Source organism: Schistocerca cancellata, chromosome 6 (assembly GCF_023864275.1).
Source record: "Schistocerca cancellata isolate TAMUIC-IGC-003103 chromosome 6, iqSchCanc2.1, whole genome shotgun sequence".
Classification (NCBI taxonomy): Eukaryota; Metazoa; Arthropoda; class Insecta; order Orthoptera; family Acrididae; genus Schistocerca; species Schistocerca cancellata.
Genome location: NC_064631.1, coordinates 18,913,655 through 18,935,412, shown reverse-complemented (window position 1 = coordinate 18,935,412; position 21,758 = coordinate 18,913,655). Strand labels below are relative to the sequence as shown.

The window sequence follows — 21,758 nt, the reverse complement described above, 5'->3', positions numbered from 1 at the left end:
AGAAAACTTTGCTTCTGTGGATGACTGTATGAAATGTTCCATGATCACTATCTAAATCATCTTGTGATTTAATAACATTTCTGTTATGTTCACATGTTTACAACTTAAGTGCTGAAGTACAAGCACATCTTAACCTTACATTAGTTATATGCTCAAGTGTGACACACATAAGACATTTACACAGAGCTGCTATTTTATTAGCAATAAAAACTGCATCACTGACATGGTTCCATAGCTATACTAACTTACAATAAGACAATGTTTTTATTGCAGTCCCAGCACGGATAGTTTCATTCAGTCGTACAATTATCACTCCTTGGAAGCAAGATATAAATCTTCCATGTAGGAAAGTTGGTGCTCCTACTCCTCAGTTTACGTGGCGTGTGTATGACAAAGTACTAGAACCAAATGGAAGGAAGCAGGTAAACTTAACAACAAATGTTCATTGTTTAAACCCACCTACATTTATTACTGAACTTTGTTTTGATGTATGTTGCAGGTAAACAAGAATGGTTCCCTTGTAATAAAAGATATTCAGCGCACTGATGAAGGGAATTATACATGCTCAGTGGAGAACCAGCATGGGAAAGATGAAATTGTTTACTCAGTTCATGTGAGAGGTAAATCAGTGTTTCTAAATACAATATATCATGAATTAAAACATTTCTATGGAGTGGAGGAAGAACTTATTTTAAACATTGCTTTGGTTGCATCTGACATTTGCTTTCCATAAAAGACAGTTGTAGGGAAATCCAAGAAATCATTATCACTGATAAAGGAGTCACAGTAAACAGCACTGATTCTCACTGTAGAATAATGAGTATGCTTTATTCACTAAATGGATTCAAAAATGTGATTAATAATGCACACACATCACAAGAAGAAGGCGGTCTCTGTACCACACTGAGTTCATTGTGTAACTCCCAGATTGCAGCACAGTGTAAACAACTTGACACTGTGTCAAATACGACTGTAAAAGTGTAACACTGTTTACGACTATCAGAGAAACAAACAAAACAAAACAAAACAAAACATTTTAAATTGATTATTAAACACACCCTCTTCAATTGACCAATGTTTAACACTTTCATTGTCTTTTGTGTCTAATATGTTAAATATTGACAACAGAAAGTAGCTGACTTAGTTTATCGAAGTTGCTCCTTAAATGAAACAACAAGTTCACTGTTACCAGTCACCGTTTTATTTTATTTCCACGACGCGTTTCGAAGGTTTAAACCTCCATCATCCATGTCAGTAACAGTCACGGTAAAGCCTAACCTAAAAATGTTCGCATTTGAAGTTGCTCCTGCTGACTGGCTTGATGAGAATATCTGCTTGCTGACCTGCAGAGCTGACATGTTCCTGGTTGAAGATGCCCAAGGTGAATTTTCCTTGTATAAAATGATACTTCTCATCAATGACTTTTGTTCACTAATGATGCTCAAGGTTCTTGAGCAACTAGATGGCACTTTGACAGCCCATGCACAAGCTGGTAGTTATTCTTTTAGCCTCTTAATATTTTTCAAAATTGATTGGATGCACATGGTTTCTTTTACAGCTTGACAGGATGCTACTCATTCTGTTTCTGTTGCTGACAAGGCTACCTACCACCTTCTGACTCTGTGAGATCCAAGTTGTAGTAACTTCACCAAGTTTAACAACAAAACCTGTGCTTTATTTCCAAGTACAAACAAACCCCTGCATAGTCTGAGTCCTTTAGAACAGACAAACAATTATCCTAACTTCTTGAGTAATATAAGCTGTAAGAGACTGTTACCTTTAGGTAGTTTAAAGTTCTCTTCTCAACTTTCCAGAGTGTCTTATTCTGATTTTCTGAGGTGCTGACTAGCTTTGTGCAGTGCAAAAGTAATGTTAACTCTAGCTGTATGGTGCATTGATAATTTTTCGAACTGAGTCTCAGCTCAGGGTACTCTTGACCACAATCAGCAGGTATTGCCACACCATTTACATTTGCCATGTTGTACTCTTCCAGAATAGCCCCCACACATGCTTAATGATTTATGAAGACAGAGCTATCTTGAAACTGCTCTGTTTGCAAACTGAGGTAGTTACATCAGATTCCTACTCCAAATTATTCAGCAACAGATTGATGACTTCTCTAGATTTTGGTAGAACCAGGCCATTATTAGCGTGAATAGCTAGGGTGGTCATTCACAGAAATGCAGGGATCTACGTCTATTGCCATCTGGCCGAATTTGTTTAGTACACTGGTGAATTGTTGATTCTATACACTAGATGCTTGTTTGAGTCCATGCATACTTTTCTTCAGCTTGCATATTCTTTTGGTACCATTCTCATGTGCAAGGTAGTCAGAAACAGGCTGAAAATCTTGTAAGGGTGTTGCAGAGTAGGTTGTGCTGGGAAATAATTGTTAAGGAAAAAATTCAGTACATTATACTGTTTCCAAGTTATTTTGCATTGAAGTTAGGCAATCAAACCACTGTGTGTGCAAATTCGTGTCCTCTCAGAAACAGCGTCACTAAGTATGCTCTTCATTTGGTTTCCTAAAACTGAACAAGAGAGTGATACAAAAATTGGACATGGAATGATAGTAAGGACTGAACCCAAGTCAAAGATTCAGCTGTCTCATGACCTGTCATTTATGCTATGAGAACAGCTGACACTAATTGTATCTGGCAAGCTGGGTGAATTTGCATGCACAGTGACATGACTGGCTAAATTCAATGCTAAACACTCAGAAATGGCCTAGAACCTCAATGCTAAACACTCAGAAATGGCCTAGTGTAACAAATCTTTTTTTAAAAATGATCACTCAGCACAATCTTCCTTGCAACACCCTACAAGCTTTCCAGACTATTTCTGGCCACCCTGTGTTTCTAGGTATTGACTTCACTGCATTAAGGTCAGTTTCAATATCGAGCAGTCACATGTCCATATCTTAGGATGCTGTGATAGAGAAGATTATTCTTATGGAGTCACATCGTACCTTTGGGCTGAAAGTTTCAGAATAGTCCATGCCATGCCTCTTTCGAAATCATCTAACACCAAGTCAAGTTTTAAAACTATCCACAGTTCCATCTGTTTTCCCCTTCATTTTGAATACGTGTCTATTGTCACGTAGTTCTTGGTTTTTTGGGGTTCAGTTACGATCATAGTTTTGTTAAGATTAAGTGAATCATTTCTTCGTGTATGGCCAATTTAGATTTTTTGAGTTGTCTTAGTCCATTGCATCTTGGTATGAGATGGGTTCATAACACTGTAGGTTCATAACACTGTATCACGTATGCAGAGTTTACATTGCAATTGGAATATCTAATGGGCTTTTTGATGTTTTCCCTCTCTCATAGGTTTCTTCCTATTTGATTCACAGGTTCTGAGAAGTCTTCATTGACATTCCTTTTAGTAAAGATGTTTTCAGAATGTGGTTCTCCTTCAGATTCTCCATTTGCCTGGTTCAGGCTTTCTTTATGAGTTAGTCAGTGGTTTCAGATGTTAAGAATGCTTCATCTTCTTTATTGATAATTTTCTCAGCTTGACAGTTCTTGTACAATTTGTTCACAAAAGCAACATAATAATCTATTTGAATTTTATCTTCACAAGGGAACAAAACACAATACCCTTTTACCTCTTATCATATCCAACCAGAAAATCTTTTACATCTTTGGAAACCCATTTCTGCTGTCTAGCATTTGAGAAGTGTGTAAATCATCTTTCTAAATCTTCTCGGTTTGACCATGGCAGTTCAATCCAGTTCATAATTTATAAGGTGATTTGAGATAGACAATGTTTGTGCTAGTTGTATTCAAAATATAAGTAGCCATGTTTGTGGCTTCAACCCATAATCATGTTTTTGGTCCACTTGGATGAAGCGTTTATTGTCCTTGCAGTCTCCACCAAAGTTCTGTTCTCACATTCAGCTGCACTTGGGGACTGTAGGCCACTGTTTTTATGCATTATCTCTTGATTCTGCATTAATTAATTCTAGCCACTTATCAGTTCTGATCACTTGCTCAGTTTGCTTTCACTGATCTTTAAGAAATATTCCAGGTCTTTAGCCACTTCAAATAAATGTTTTAAGAAATACTCAGTTCGCCAAAGGAAATAGTCATTTTTTTAAAAAAAAAAGAAAGTCCTAAGAACCACCAATCGAATTAACTTGCATAAGGACACACAAATCACTGTGAATCAGGTCACCTGTATTTGTTGGCTGTGAATCACTTTAGCAGAAGGGCAACTTATGAATTTTACCCACAATACTAAGATTTTATCTTCTCTCTAAATTGAATTTGTCTCAAAAGGAAAGGAAAGGGTAAACTGGCAGGGTTGTTAGGGAAATCCATAAGGGGGGACACTAGTACTCATGGATGTACCTCTTTTTTAGACTAATATCAGTGTCCAATGAGAAGTTCAGGCAGGCAGGTGCTAAAGAGGTCCAAAACTCACAAAATTCTCACAACAGGGAAGTAAATAATGATGTTACCATATTTAACCAAAATATTGGTGGATTAAAGAAAAAAGTAGATTCTCACAAAAGTAAAGTAAAAAATAATGTTACCATTTTTCACCAGAATATCCCGGGATTGAAGAATAAAGTAGATGAGCTCCTGGTTTGTTTAGATGACATTGAATCTTACAATGTAATAGATATACTATGTCTATCTGAGCATTACATTACATTATGTCTGATATGGAAAAGGTAAATATCAGTGGTTATAAACTAGCTGCACGTATGAGTAGAAAGAATAAGGTGAGAGGAGTAGTTGCCATTTATGCCAAAAGTTATCACTGTGTAGAAAGCTTAGATACAAAAAAGTTTTGTCTAGAGCAGAATATAGAAGCATGTGCCTGTCAGCTTAAACTGAAGGAGGACTCTTTTATAATTGTAACAGTATATAGGTCCCCTTCAGGAAACTTTCATTTATTCCTGGAAAACTTGGATGGCTTGTTGTGCTATCCGTCAGATTGGGGATAGCAAATTATTATTTGTGGGAATGTCAGTGTTGATTCACTGAAAGAGTGTAATAGGAAGAATGACCTTGAAGTCTTGCTCAGTTCTTTCAATTTGGCATCTGTCATTAATTTTCCTACTCGGGTAGTAAAGGACAGCAGCACATTGATAGATAACACTTTTATAGACCAAGACAGGTTTAAAAACATAAATTCTTGTCCTGTTGAGAATGGCCTTTCTGATCATGATGCTCAGCTAGTTACAGTATATGACATAGCTCTATTCAGTAATTCAAAACTACCCTCCAAAGTTGTGTGTTCAGTTAATAACTCAACAATTAGAAATTTCAGAGAAAATCTTCAGCAGTTAGACTGGGATGAGGTGTACAAGGAACCGAATGCTAATTTAAAATATAACTTATTTCATGATACACTTGTAAGAGAATTTGAAAACTGTTTACCCAAGAAAGTAGTTAAATCTAATTATAAGAAACCATGCAAAAAACCTTGGCTTACTAAAGGAATAAAAATATCTTGTAACCACAAAATGGAACTGTAACAACAAGAAAGAGTAATGACCCAGAAACAGCCAAATATTATAAAAACTACTGTGCTACATTAAGAAAGGTTATTAGAAAGTCCAGAAGCATGTGCATCATGTCTGATAACAAAATCAAAACAATTTGGAATATTATTACAAGGGAGACAGGGCAACCAAGAGTACAGGATGATGGCGTCACCATCAAAGCGAATGGAAACTTGATAAACAACAAGCTGGAAGTCGAAAACATTTTGAATAATCATTTTTTAAATGTTGTAGAGAAAATAGGATCTAAATGTTCATTAGAAGAAGCAAGGCAGTTAATGGAAGAGGCCTACCCACACCATTTGATACAATTGAAATTCCACACACCTCTCCTCCAGAAATTAGAAAGATAATAAACTCTCTCAAGAATAAAAGCTCACATGGAATTGATGGCATTTCCAGCAGGATAATAAAAGCTTGTTCCCAAGAAATAAGTGGGATTCTTAGCCACATATGTAATAGTTCTCTGAAGCAGGCTATTTTCCCAGATAGACTGAAGTATGCCATTGTTAAACCACTGCATAAAAAAGGGGATACATCTGATGTCAGCCGGCCGGAGTGGCCGAGCGGCTCTAGGCGCTACAGTCTGGAACTGCGCAACCGCTACGGTCGCAGGTTAGAATCCTGCCTCGGGCATGGATGTGTGTGATGTCCTTAGGTTAGTTAGGTTTAAGTAGTTCTAAGTTCTACGGAAATAATGACCTCAGAAGTTGAGTCCCATAGTGCTCAGAGCCATTTGAACCATTTGAACATCTGATGTCAACAACTATCACCCAATTTCTCTTCTGACTGCCTTATCCAAAATTCTTGAAAAAGTGATGTATTGTAGAGCAGCTTCACACCTTTGTAAAAATAAAGTTTCAACAAAATGTCAATTTGGGTTCCAGAAGGGTTTTTCAACAGAAAATGCTGTATATATTTTCACTAGTGAAATATTAAATGCTCTGAGTAACCGGAAGTCACCCGTTGGGATTTTTTGTGATCTATCAAAGGCTTTTGATTGTGTAAATCATGGAATACTTCTAAATAAGCTCACATACTGTGGTATGAATGGGACAGTACTCAAATGGTTTAAATCATACCTAACTGGAAGAGTGCAGAAAGTTGAAATAAGTAGTTCACATAATATGCAAAAAACTGGTGATTTCTCAAACTGGGGAACAATCAAGAATGGAGTGCTGCAAGGTTTGGTCTTGGCATCCTCTGCTGTTCTTAATATATATTAATGACTTGCCATTCTATATTCACGGATACAAGTATAGCTATCACACCTAACAGATAAGAATTAACTAGTGAAATTGTAAATGATGTTTTTCAGAAAATCATTGAGTGGTTCTCTACAAATGGACTCTCATTAAACTTTGACAAAACACAGTATATACAGTTCCACACAGTAAATGGAATGACATCATTAATAAATACAGACTTTGATCATAAATTGGTAGCTAAGGTAGAGTATTCAAAATTTCTAGGTGTATGCATTGATGAGGGGTTGAACTGGAAAAAACACACTGAGGATCTGCAGAAACATTTGAGTTCAGCTACTTATGCTATTAGGGTCATTGCAAATTCTGGCGATATACATCTCAGTAAATTAGCTTACCATGCTTATTTTCATTCTCTGGTTTCATATGGCATCATCATCATTAAATAAAAGAGTGTTCATTGCACAAAAGCATGTAATCAGAATAATTGCTGGAGCTCATCCAAGATCATCCTGCAGACACTTACTTAAAGAGCTAGAGATCTTCACTGTAGCCTCACAATATATACGTATTCACTTATGAAATTTTTTATTAACAATCCGAACGAATTCAAAAGTAATAGCAGTGTACATGGCTACAACACTAGGAGAAAGGATGATCTTCACTACTCAAGGTTAAATCTAACTTTGGCTCAGAAGGGGATAAATTATGCTGCCACAAAAGTCTTTGGTCACTTACCTAATAGCATCAAAAGTCTGACAGATAGCCATATAGCATTTAAAGGGAAATTAAAAGAATTTCTTAATGGCAACTCCTCCTACTCATTAGATGAATTTTTGGATATAATAACTGGGTAATTTCTCCAAACCCCACAAAAAAATTAAAAATTATTAAGTGTCATGTAATATTTTGTGTAATGTAATATCTTGTACAGACACCTTTTATTAACCTGACACATTCCATATCATTACGAAGTGTCGTATTCATGATCTATGGAACAAGTACTAATCTAATCTAATCTTTCAAAATCTTCTTCACATGGATAAGTTTTGGTGTGAAAGCCTTTTAGGTCAGACTTTAAGAACTACGTTATAGCCATATTTGCCTGAATAATGCCATTAAGGAATGATTGACACAAACAGAGCAAAGAAATTCAATACGAGAAGAATGGGTAGCACTGAGAGATTTAACAGCGACAGCAGCATTGGACCAAGTACGTAAAAAGATGAGGGCTAGTAGAAATCCTTGGGTAAAAGAAGAGATATTGAATTTAATTGAAGAAAGGAGAATGTATAAAAATGCAGTAAGTCAAGCAGGTGCAAAGGAATACAAACATCTCAAAAACGAAATTGACAGGAAGTGCAAAATGGCTAAGCAGGGATGGCTAGAGGACAAATGTAAGGATGTAGAGGCATATATCACTAGGTGTAAGATAGATACAGTCTACAGGAAAATTAAAGAGACCTTTGGAGAAAAGAGCAATACCTGTATGAATATCAGGAGCACACGTGGAAAACCGGTTCTAAGCAAAGAAGGGAAAGCAGAAAGATGGAAGGAGTATATAGAGGGTCTGTACAAGGGTGATGTACTTGAGGGCTATTTTATGGAAATGGAAGAGAACATAGATGAAGATGAAATGGGAGATATGATACTGCATGAAGAATTTGACAGAGCACTGAGAGACCTAAGTCAAAACAAGGCCCCAGGAGTAGACAGCATTCCATTAGAACTAATGATAGTCTTGGGAGACAAAACTCTACCATCTGGTGAGCAAGATGTATGAGACAGGTGAAATACCCTCAGACTTTAAGAAGAATATAATAATTCCAATCCCAAAGAAAGCAGGTTTCGACAGGTGTGAAAATTACTGAACCATCAGTCCAATAAGTCAAGGCTGCAAATTACTGACACGAATTCTTTACAGACGTTTGGAAAAACTGGGGAAGTTCAATTTGGTTTCTGTAGAAATGTTGGAACACATGAGGCAATACTGACCCTACAACTTATCTTAGAAGATAGATTAAGAAAAGGCAAACCTACTTTTATAGTATTTGTAGACTTAGAGAAAGCTTTTGACAATGTTGACTGGAATACTCTCTTTCAAATTCTAAAGGTGACGGGGGCCAAATACAGGGAGCAAAAGGCTATTCACAGTTTGTACAGAAACCCGATGGCAGTTAAAAGAGTCGAGGAGCACGAAAGGGAAGGGAGTGAGACACTGTTGTAGCCTATCCCCGATGTTATTCAATCTGTATATTGAGCAAGCAGTGAAGGAAGCAAAAGAAAAATTCAGAGTAGGAATTAAAATCCATAGAGAAGAAATAAAAACTTTGAGGTTTGCCGATGACATTGTAATTCTGTCAGAGACAGCAAAGGACCTGGAAGAGCAGTTGAATGGAATGGACATTGTCTTGAAAGGAGGATATGAGAAGACCATCAGCAAAAGCAAAACGAGGATAATGGAGTGTAGTAGAATTAAATCAGGTGATGCTGAGGGAATTAGATTAGGAAATGAGATGCTTAAAGTAGTAGATGAGTTTTGCTGTTTGGGGAGCAAAATAACTGATGATGGTTGAAGTAGAGAGGATATAAAATGTAGACTGGCAATGGCAAGGAAAGCATTTCTGAAGAAGAGAAATTTGTTAACATGGAGTATAGATATGAGAGTCAGGAAGTCCTTTCTGAAAGCATTTGTATGGAGTGTAGCCATGTATGGAAGTGAAACATGGATGGTAAATAGTTTAGACAAGAAGATAAGAGAAGTTTTCAAAATGTGGTGCTACAGAAGAATGCTGAAGATTAGATGGGTAGATCACATAACTAATGAGGAGGTACTGAGTAGAATTGGGGACAAGAGGAATTTGTGGCACATCTTGTCTAGAAGAAGGGATCGCTTGGTAGGACATGTTCTGAGGCATCAAGAGGTCACCAATTTAGTAATGGAGGGAAGTGTTGATGGTAAAAATCATAGAGGGAGACCAAGGGATGAATACACTAAGCAGATTCAGAAGGATGTAGGTTGCAGTAGTTACTCAGAGATGAAGAGACTTGCACAGGATAGGGGTAGCATGGAGAGTTACATCAAACCAGTCTGTGGACTGAAGACCATAACAGCAGTGTCATTTACACTCAACAAAATGTTTAACTTCATCCTGAACAACTTTTAATCACAATCTCCCATTCCAACAACCTATTTCTCCCTTGAAACATCTGCATGTTGTAATTTCCTTGTCAAGAGCTGCCCCAAGTGAGAATAAACTCAACTGAGACCTAGCCACATATAAAACATTTTACAGGTGTTTCTCACTCCAGCTTTCTCCATCAAAGCCTAAAATATTATTTCATCATTTTTTTGTGATGGAGTAAAGCTGATAAAGCTGCCATCACCAACACAGATAGGAGCTAGACTGCTAAATGGACTGTAGTTAGTAAACCATTCAGTTTGGTTACACATGTGATCAGTAGCAGCAAAATCTAAAATCCTCCCACGTTCCTCTATATGCTTGCATACTACTGGTGAAGCAGTTTTGTTTATCAGGACATGCCCTCTCAATTTATACTGATTCTGACCTTGTTCCCTTGACATAGGGTTTCTGCAGTCTTTTGCATAATGGCCAGGTTTATTATATTTGGAGAAAACATTTCTGTAGTCTTTCATCCAATGGCGGTTTATTACATTTGAAACATTTACCTGTTTTCTTTTTTTTTATGGCGTTCTTTCTAAAATGGTAGTTTTTATGTTGTTTACCTCCCAGGAACACGTCCTGCATTGTATCTTCCTGGATATTTAGGTGTGCTTGTCTTTGTTGGTCAGGATGTGTCGACTCCCATGCACTCAGAAAATGGTAATAGCTCATTGGTAACATCTTTACATCAGAGAAAACATAATAGGGTTTATTTAAATGTGTACATGGATATCCAGAACTAAATATGGAGTATTTTACAAAATTTAATATTTTTATTATCAGATACAATATTTAATAGCCAAAGTTATTTCACACTGACATGAAAATTATATTCTCTTCTTTCGTTGTAACTAATGCACATGTACCAAAGGGGAACTGCAATGAACTGAAGAAGTTTAAAGTGCTTTTTTGTAATGAAAGTTAACAGATTTCCATAGTAATGTCCCAAAGACATCTTCATACATCTATCTACTTTTTCCTCATTCATAATAAGATGAGTTCATAAACATTAAGTATTAACAAGGAGATCGAAACAAGGTACACAGTAGTACAGTGAAAAGACTGAATATGAACTTAATTTTTTGCATACTATATGTTGTTCAACACTGCTACTGGAACATGCCACCTAAAAAACCAGGTTCACAATTCCGTCAATGCCCAATGAGAAACCAATGATTTATGCAGCAGAGGCATTGATGTCTGTAACTATTCATGTGCCTGGGGGAGTAAAAATACAGAGTCACAACAAATGTTTTAATGCCTGTCCTGTATCTATTTCCTGTGGATGACACATTATTATTTAACAAATTACTCACTAGTTCCACCTGAGTCCCTGTTTGTTGATTCAGGAATTCATTCAGCTTCTCTGTTAGATGACTCTTTTTTTTCCCGATAACTTATAATGTCTTTCATCGAAAAGTTTTTCTTCTCTCTTCTTGTAACTTTCTCCTGCAGACTCTTGAATTTTCATCTGTTACTATGCAGCATTGATTAAAAAAACTACACATTTCAGTGGCTATATCAACCATTTCTATTTGTGTCTCAGTTCAAACTCCTTAGATGCCTTCTAACTCTGAGTGAAATGAAACAAGATTTGAATCCTAGTTGTACAGATGTGAAACCAAGCTTGGAGAGTACTAGTGAGAAAATGTGCTTGTTTGGAAACAAATGCAACATTTATGTGCCTAAGAATTCAAGTGACTAACCTGTCCAGTATAATCATGAGATTCTACAGTAGGGTGTTCAGTTGTTATTCTGATCTGCCAACTTTGTTGCTTGTGCTTGGGCATTAAAAGCATTGGAAATGCAAACAGTGATGGCACTGCTTCTGATTTGAGATGTCTTCTCAATGTACCAGACCTTACAAAATAATCTTCTTCCAAGAAGTGATGTCCACACAAAAAACTGTATGTAGGTGTTAAGCCTTTGTGTTTAGTGGCAGTGCTTCAACAAGTCACATTTTTGCAGAGGAAATCTGTTTGAAACAGAATAAACTTTGCAACATGCGTGAGTCAATGCTAAAGATATTTGTGATTTTTGTCATTTCTTGACATTCACTTAATATCGAGGGAAAGTTAAATCACCTTTCTTGCTCCACCGATTCCTAAAGCTGTATTCAGAGTAAGAAATAACCATTTTACACTCAAAACATATACTCCATTAATAGCAAGTGAAACTTTCTATCCTAACTGGAAGATGGCAGGTGATGTGAGCAAACACTCTCAAGGTGTACAGGAAAACACTGTGGCCACAGACAGCAGATTTACATCCAGATAGTATAGAGATCACTGACCTCCACCCACCACTTGATACAGTGGCAGTGCACAAAATTCCGTGCTCATGAAGTCAAGTGTACATAGAAACTACTAAAAGAAGCACCTACACCCAGTTTAATGAAAATAAGAGCAATAGTGTTCTGGACAAAATGGATAAATTGGCAGTCACAGATTGTGAACTGGGACAAGAGAATCACTTAACTTGATTACCTGATACTGAAGTTTTATCACGGTCCAATAATTACAACTTTGGGGAGTACACAGAAATTCAGTAACATAAAAACAAAATTAATAGAAATGAAGACTGTCTGAAATTAGGCAGTACGAGCTCTGTTACAGATGATGTGATAATTAGTGATCTTTGGCAGTGGTCAGATGAGTCACAACCCTACTATTGCGCACTTACATATAAACAGTTTGGCTTGCTGAGCTTGTTTGAGTTGGAAAGTCAACTAACAAATTCCAAAGGATGTCTCCAGCATTAGGAGACGAAATGTTAGACACAGAAATATACCTTAGACCATAGCCTAATGGCCATGTAACTAAAATGGAGAGGGATATAAATACTGGCATACTGGCTATGAATAGCTGCATTGTATGGTTTCCATTACATTATTTTTCCCCGGGTTGCTACTCCCACATCACAGGAAACCCAATATGGAATTTGGGAAATACAGAGGCAATAGCAGTCAGCTGAATCTCTGAATCAGTTGTGAGGTGTGCTTGTATAGTGGAGTTTCAACAACTTATTGGTACAATATTTCAGTGTAGAATCTTCTGGCCAGCTGCAAGTGTATACGGTTTACAGCTGAACGTGGTCAGAAGACTCAAGACTGAAATATGGTGCAGTGTGTTATGAAACAATCCACATCCATGGGAAATATTTAAAAGCCATAAAGCAAACAGTGACCACACCATAGCTTATGGGTAGAGTGACTTGTTCAGTTTTTGCGTTATTATAAGCAGCACATTATGCTGATAGTAAACATAATACAAACAGGAAATTTTCTTAAATATGGCCACGATACAGACTTAAATATGCCACATTGTATTTAGCCAAAAAAATCTCAGTTGATGTAATGAAATCTGTAAAATTAAATTAGTGTGTTCATACTGGGATTCAAAATTGTGCTCTCCTATTTGGGGCTCTTGAACAAAGGATGATGATGATGATCTAAATGATTAATGGAAAATCTCATATAAAGATGTGAAACAAATACTAACAATGAGATAGAGGGGCTGGCCAGTACTTACCTCAGCTCAGTACAGCCAATAGATACACATAAAACAGAACAGAAAATTTACGTTCCTAGCTTTCGGAACAAATGTTCCTTCATCTGGGAGGAGAGAGGGGAAAGAAAGGGAAGAGGGGAAAGGAGATTCAGTTACTCACAACCCAGGTTATGAAGCAACAGGGAAAGGAAAATTGGGAGGGTAGCAAGGATGGAGGCATGGTTGTCAGAGGGAAGCCAAAGATATTCTACAGTAAGTACTGTGCCAGCTTCAAACCAAAGAGGATGCATACAGAAGTAAAGAGGTATATAGTATAAAGATAAACACAGCTATGTAGGATGAAAAGATGTGTGAATGGCTAAAGAGGAAAGGGAAAGAGGAGAAGACTGAAGAGCAAATGGGAGTGAGGTTGTTTAACGTAGGTTCAGTCCAGGGGGATGGCGGGATGAAAGGATGTGTCAGAGTGCAAGTTCCCATCTCCGCAGTTCAGAGGGACTGGTGTTGGGTGGGAGAAGCCAAATGGCACATACAGTGTAGCAGGTTCCTAGGTCCCTAGAATTATGCTGGAGGGTATGCTCTGCTACTGGGTATTGGGCATCTCCTAGGCGGACAGTTCGTCTGTGTCCGTTCATGCGCTCAGCCAGTTTAGTTGTTGTCATGCCGATGTAAAAGGCTGTGCAATGCAGGCATGTCAGTTGATAAATGACATGTGTAGTTTCACACGTGGCCCTGCCTTGAATTGTGTATGTTTTACCAGTAGCGGGGCTGGAGTAGGTGGTTGTGGGGGGATGCATGGGGCAGGTTTTGCAGCGGCGTCGGTCACAGGGGTAGGAACCGCTGGGTAGAGAAGGTAGTCTGGGAATATTGTAGGGTTTAACAAGGATGTTACGGAGGTTAGGGGGGCGGCGAAAGGCAACTCTGGGTGGTGTGGGGAGAATTTTGTCAAGGGATGATCTCATTTCAGGGGTCGACTTGAGAAAGTCATATCCCTGGCAGAGTAATTTGTTGATGTTTTCGAGGCCAGGATAATATTGGGTGACAAGGGGGATGCTTCTGTGTGGTCTGGGGGTAGGAACATTGTTGTTGGACGGGGAGGAATGTATTGCTCGGGAAATCTGTTTGTGGACAAGGTCTGCAGGATAGTTGCGGGAGAGGAAAGCACTGGTCAGGTTATTGGTGTAATTGTTGAGGGATTCGTCACTGGAGCAGATACGTTTGCCACGAATACCTAGGCTGTAGGGAATGGAGCGTTTGATGTGGAAAGGATGGCAGCTATCAAAGTGAAGGTACTGTTGTTTGTTTGTGGGTTTGATATGGACAGAGGTGTGGATGTGAGCTTCAACAAGATGAAGGTCAACATCCAGGAAGGTGGCTTGGGTTTTGGAGAAGGACCAGGTGAAATTCAGATTCGAAAAGGAGTTGAGGTTATGGAGGAAATTAAGGAGTGTTTCTTCACCATGAGTCCAGACCACAAAGATGTCATCTATAAACATATACCAGGCCAGGGGAAGCAGCTGTTGGGTCTTCAGGAAAGGCTCCTCCATGCGGCCCATGAAGAGGTTGGCATAGGACGGAGCCATCTTTGTTCCCATGGCCGTTCCCCTGATTTGTTTGTAGGTCTGGCCTTCAAAAGTGAAGTAATTATGGGTGAGGATGAAGTTGGTAAGTGTGATAAGGAACGAGTTTTTTGGAAGATCTTCGGGTGGGCGTTGGGAGAGGTAGTGCTCAAGGGCAGAGAGACCATGGGTATGTGGGATGTTTGTGTAAAGGGATGTAGCATCTGTGTTGACAAGAAAGGTTTCAGGTGGGAGAGGAGTGGGAATGGATTTGAGGCATTCTAGGAAGTGGTTTGTGTCTTTGATGTAGGATGGGAGTCTGCGGGTGATAGGTTGGAGGTGCTGGTCTACCAGAGCTGAGATACGTTCGGTTGGGGCTTTGAAGCCTGCTACAATGGGACGGCCAGGATGGTTCTCTTTGTGGATTTTGGGTGATTTGTGGATTTTGGTGATGATGATGATGATGATGATGATGATGTTTTGGATTGTGAGGCACTCAACTGCATGGTTATCAGCAATCTCATCACTTTAATGAATGATGATGAAATGATGAGTACAACACAAACACCCAGTCATCTCGAGGCAGGTGAAAATCCCCCCTGACCCTGCTGGGTCTACATTTTAAGAGAAGTTCATATTTTAACAGGAGGTCAGAGAATACCACTCACGCCTTAGGCCTTACAACTTGCCAACTGCTGCTACAAGACTGTATGAGGAGCAATCTGTATTTCTATATTTGTGTGTGTTGGAGAGGGGGGGGGGGGGGGGTGTTTGAGTGCAAGCACACACATGCATTTACCTATGTTTTTGTAGGTTTGGAAAGTCAGAATGGTGAAGGAAGGGGGGAGATATATGGAGTTTTATGTGTTAATACATCATTTCTAGGAAAGAAACATATATCTGTAACTGATTTATTACAATTTATTTAAATTTCAGTATAGTTCTGAGTTTGCAAAGCCAGTTAATAATACTAAAATTTTTTTGGAAAATCCAGGATGTAAACTAACAATATTATAAAAACGAAAGTTGCTACTCATCATATAGCGGAGATACTGAGTCGCATATAGGCACAAGTCAAAAATAGATTACTCACACACACACACACACACACACACACATTCACACAAATGCAACTCATATACACATTACTACAGTCTCAGACAACTGATGCCACACTGCGAGCAGCAGCACCAGTGCATGGGGGTGGCGACGGGTGGGAGTAATGAGGAGGCTGGGGCGCGAAGGGGAAGGGATAGTAGGGTAAGGGTGGCAGGCAGTGAAGTCCTGCTGGGGAGTGAGGACGGATGAGATGGAGAGAGAGTAGGGTAGCTATGTGCAGTTTGGAGGTTAGATGGAGAGCAGGGTAGAGGTGGGGTGGGGTGGGGTGGGAGGAGGGTGTAGCAGATAAAGAGAGAAGTAAAATGACTGGGTGGTACAGTGGAATGAGGGCTGTGTAGTGCTGGAATGGGAACAGGGAAGGGGCTGGATAGGTGAGGACAATGACTAACAAGGGTTGAGGCCAGGAGGATTACGGGAATGTAAGGTATATTGTGTAGAAAGTTTCCACCTGTGCAGTTGAGAAAAGCTGGTGTTTGTGGGAATTATCCATGTGGCACAGGCTGTGGAGCAGTCATTGAAATGAAGGATGTCGTGTTTGGCAGCATATTCAGCAGCAGGATGGTCCACTTGTTTATTGGCCTCAGTTTGTCAGGTTATTCATGTGGACAGACAGCTTGTTGGCTGTCATGTCCACATAGAGTACAGCACAGTGGTTGCAGCTTAGCGTGTAGATCACATGGCTGGTTTCACAGGTAGCCCTGCATTTAATGGTATAGGTGATGTTTGTGACTGGACTGAAGTAGGTAGTGGTGAGAGAATGTATGAGACAGGTCTAGCATCTAGGTCTATTACAGGGGTATGAGCCATGAGGTAAGGGATTGGGAGCCGGGGTTGTGTAGGGATGGATGAGCATATTGTGTAGGTTTGGTGAATGGCAGAATACTACTACGTGAGGGGTTGGAAGGCTAGTGGGCAGGACATTTCTCATTTCAGGGCATGACAACAGATAGTTGAAACCCTGGTGGAGAATGAAATTTAGTTGGTCGAGTCCTGGGTGGTACTCAGTTATGAGGGAAATGCTCCTCTGTGGATGGTGGGACTTAAGGAGGTGGTGGGAAACTTAAAGATAAGGCATGGGAGATTTGTTTTTGTACAAGGATGAGAGGATAATTACAGTCTGTGAAGGCTTCAGTGGGACCCTCGGTATATTTCGAGAGGGACTGCTTGTCACTGCAGATGCGACGACCGTGGATGGCTAGGCTGTACGGAAGGGACTTCTTGGTATGGAGCAGGTGGCAGCTGTTGAACTGGAGGTATTGCTGATGGTTAGGTTAGGTTTGATATGGACAGAGGTACTTTGAAGTGGAGGTCAACATCTAGGAAGGGGCTTGTTGGGTTGAGTATGACCAGGTGAAGCAAATGGGGAAGAAGTTGTTGAGGTTCTGGCGAATGTTGATAGGGTGTCCTCCCCTGCCCTCCATCTAATCTCTGGATTGCACATAGCTAACCTAATGTCTCTCCAGCTCATCGCTACTCACTCCCCAGCAGCATTTCACTGTGCAACGCTCCTATCCTACTATCCCTCCTCCTTACCCCCCACCCAGTCACCACTCCAATTATGCACTGGTGCTGCTGCTCACAGTGTGGCTTCAGTTCTACATCTACATCTACATCTACATCCATACTCCGCAAGCCACCTGACGGTGTGTGGCGGAGGGTACCTTCAGTACCTCTATCGGTTCTCCCTTCTATTCCAGTCTCGTATTGTTCGTGGAAAGAAGGATTGTCGGTATGCCTCTGTGTGGGCTCTAATCTCTCTGATTTTATCCTCATGGTCTCTTCGCGAGATATACGTAGGAGGGAGCAATATACTGCTTGACTCTTCGGTGAAGGTATGTTCTCGAAACTTTGACAAAAGCCCGTACCGAGCTACTGAGCGTCTCTCCTGCAGAGTCTTCCACTGGAGTTTATCTATCATCTCCGTAACGCTTTCGCGATTACTAAATGATCCTGTAACGAAGCGCGCTGCTCTCCGTTGGATCTTCTCTATGTCTTGTATCAACCCTATCTGGTACGGATCCCACACTGCTGAGCAGTATTCAAGCAGTGGGCGAACAAGCGTACTGTAACCTACTTCTTTTGTTTTCGGATTGCATTTCCTTAGGATTCTTCCAATGAATCTCAGTCTGGCATCTGCTTTACCGACAATCAACATTATATGATCATTCCATTTTAAATCACTCCTAATGCGTACTCCCAGATAATTTATGGTATTAACTGCTTTCAGTTGCTGACCTGCTATTTTGTAGCTAAATGATAAAGGATCTATCTTTCTGTGTATCTGCAGCACATTACACTTGTCTACATTGAGATTCAGTTGCCATTCCCTGCACCATGCGTCAATTCGCTGCAGATCCTCCTGCATTTCAGTACAATTTTCCATTGTTACAACCTCTCGATACACCACAGCATCATCTGCAAAAAGCCTCAGTGAACTTCTGATGTCAACCACCAGGTCATTTATGTATATTGTGAATAGCAACGGTCCTATGACACTCCCCTGCGGCACACCTGAAATTACTCTTACTTCGGAAGACTTCTCTCCATTGAGAATAACATGCTGCGTCCTGTTATCTAGGAACTCCTCAATCCAATCACACAATTGGTCTGATAGTCCATATGCTCTTACTTTGTTCATTAAACGACTGTGGGGAACTGTATCGAACAGTTGCCTGATACTGCAGTCATGTGTGTGTGTGTGTGTGTGTGTGTGTGTGTGTGTGTGTGTGATCTATTTTTGAAGAAGGCCTTACTTGCTGAAATCTTTATTTGTGACAGTCTTTCTGTTGTGCCTATCTGTGACTCAGCATCTCCGCTATATGGCAAGTAGCAACTTTCCTTTTCAAAATATTACTAACAAAATTTTAGTAGAATACTAGCAATGAAGTGTCTGATTCTTAAACATGAATTTTTCTATGAAGAATTACTGGAAAAACCATGAACATAAAATATTTTTCATTTACTTAACAACATGCTGCTTCATGTGTTGTATTCTTCAGATATTTTATTTCAGAGATACAGATATTATTTGTACACAAGTATAGTTTGTTATGGTAAATGGACTTTGTAAAATGCAGATTTTAAACTATATCCTTACTGCTGTCTTATTCTAGTGCCATGTTTTTCTAATTAGTGTGTACCAATAAAGTCACTTCATCCTTCATTTAACTAGATTTAAAACTAAGAATACCAGTAAACTACGATAATTTGTGTACACCAGCTAAAGTGTGTAATGTTAAATTGGTTTCAGTTCCACCTGATCCTCCATCATTGTCAGTGATAGCATCTTATGCTGATAGCCTCCAGCTGCAATGGACTGATAACCACAATGGTGGAAGCCCAATATTAGGTTTGTCTCTGTTTTTCTAATAATTATTCTTAAAGGGCAATATTTTCTTGAACTGTGCAGTGAAGACATGCCCTCAGCACACTTTCCTCTACAGCATGCAAATTTTATATCTTGATGTCATGTTTATATTATTTATTGGTCCAGTTATTTACAATGAGATATAAATTTACAGGCTATGTGATTAACTATAAAAGGGACCATGGTGACTGGGAGGAGTTGCATATTGAATCAAGAGCAAATTCCCACTTGCTACAAAATTTATGGTGTGGTACACGGTATCAGCTCTACATAACAGCCTACAACAAGATAGGTACAGGTCTTCCATGTGATATCGTGAATGCATACACAAAAGGAACAGGTACATAGTTTCTTATTTATAATGTTAAATTTGTAAATGAGGTATATAACTTGCTAAGATGAGGAAATAGGGAAGTTACAATGTTGTGTTTCTTGAAAAAGGACTAATATAGCCATGCGTGTAAATGCATTTTTTTACAGTTCCGGTGAAACCTAAACAGAGCCAGTTGCTGACTGTCAATTCAACAGTTGTGACCATTTGGTTGGATTCCTGGGGTGATGGTGGCTGTGCAATACTCTATTTCATTATTGAATACCATGATACTGAACGGTCTCGAGACTGGACATTAGTGTCAAACAATGTGCTTCCAACAGAACGAGTTTACAGTGTTTTGGATCTTACACCTGCAGCAAAGTATAGGCTTCGAGTTACAGCTCACAACAATGCAGGCTCAACAATATCTTATTACAACTTCACTACACTTACTGTGGAAGGTGGTATGTATGATATAATTTTTATATACATGAAACATGTAACACTATCTATAGTTTCACATTTTAAATGAGTATATTGTGAATGGTTCTCTCTGTTAAAATGAAAAATTAACGCCATTAACTAAAATCTGAAATAAAATAATAGTTGAATTTGTTTTATCCAGTTATTGAAATTTCTCATAACTACGGATGGGAAGGAGTGTACTGTTTTGCTTTGAAAAGACCTTTAATGACCATGATCACATTCAGTATTATTTATTCTGATGATTGGTTTCAGCAAACAAATTTTGTTGTTTTATGTCCTGTTCCACTAGGACTGTACCACACCTGCCATGTTGACATTTTAGTGGATAGGATGTAGCACATTCCCACACATGTTTGTTAAAAATAAAAACAGGTTTGTCACAAATAAAAATAATACAGTTAAAAAGCACCATGTATAACTAGGGATGGATGTGCACACATAATGTTCCACTAGTGCTTGTTAAATGTTGAATAGGCTATTTTACTATGTTAAAAATATGGTTTGGATTGCTGTTAATTGGAGTAATTATAACATTCAAATTGCATTTACACTGAATATTCTCACAAAATATCTCTTTTATTTTTAAATAATTAAAGCTTAAATATCAAGATTTGGTCCTGCAATTGAAAATGCTCGTTATTGGCTGAAGCTCTGGTGACACCACAGACTTCCAGTGACATGGAGCTATACATGTCTCACAGGAGTGTTAGCCAAAGTTACTAGGATTCTACAAACTTTTTCTGCAAATAGTTAAGATATTTAATGATGGAAAGTGCATTTACTACTTTTAAGTAACAATAGAAAGAAATTTTGTGAAGACTGATAGTGAACACCTTAGTAAAATTATGCTCCTCTCATTTAAAGCAGCAATATGTGCAAGGATAGACATTTTTATCCCTGCTCCATGCAACATCATTGAACTCACTCAAAACTAAGGAATTGTGGAACTTTTGCTAATGGGTCCATATCTTATATCTAGATTGCTGACTATCAGTCATGAAATATGACTCAAAGAACAATAAAATTATTCTTGTGGAATATCTTAGTGCTGACTTCCGGTATACAAGGTACACAGGAAAGATGTCACAAATAGCACGTGCTCTGTGCCCCACTGGATAGCGTATGTGACTATGGATAAGAAGAAAACAGGTTCAAATCCTGGAGGGGTCATAAATTTTTAAAAGTTTTACATGAGATATGAAATTAGTGTTAACAAGATCTCATTGTAGCAGTTGTTTCAATGGTGGGATGTATTGTATGCAGCTTCACATTAATCTTAGTCTGAGAAATACAAAATATTACCTTTTTTGGAAAGCATTGTTAGTAGTGGAGGTATCACCATACTCCCCCACTACAACAAGGTGTAGGACAATGAGGTTTTGTATGCAAAGAGATATAAAGCATTTACAACATGCAGGTAACACAAACGTGCCGTTTGTAAGTGTAAACTAATGTCATGTGTGAAGCATACTTAACCTCATTGATTGCAACATGATAAAACTT

At 38.8% G+C, this 21,758-nt stretch overlaps 1 protein-coding gene across 1 annotated transcript in view; it reads left to right on the top strand.

Annotated features, from left to right (window-relative positions):
* Positions 1-21,758, top strand: part of LOC126191144 (Down syndrome cell adhesion molecule-like protein Dscam2) — a 395,591-nt gene that overhangs the window by 290,970 nt on the left and 82,863 nt on the right. Inside the window, exons 24-28 of the mRNA XM_049931899.1 lie at positions 274-422; positions 500-620; positions 19,340-19,438; positions 19,611-19,796; positions 19,937-20,233. Coding sequence (XP_049787856.1) covers positions 274-422; positions 500-620; positions 19,340-19,438; positions 19,611-19,796; positions 19,937-20,233 — 852 coding nt within the window. The remainder of the gene's footprint in view (positions 1-273; positions 423-499; positions 621-19,339; positions 19,439-19,610; positions 19,797-19,936; positions 20,234-21,758) is intronic.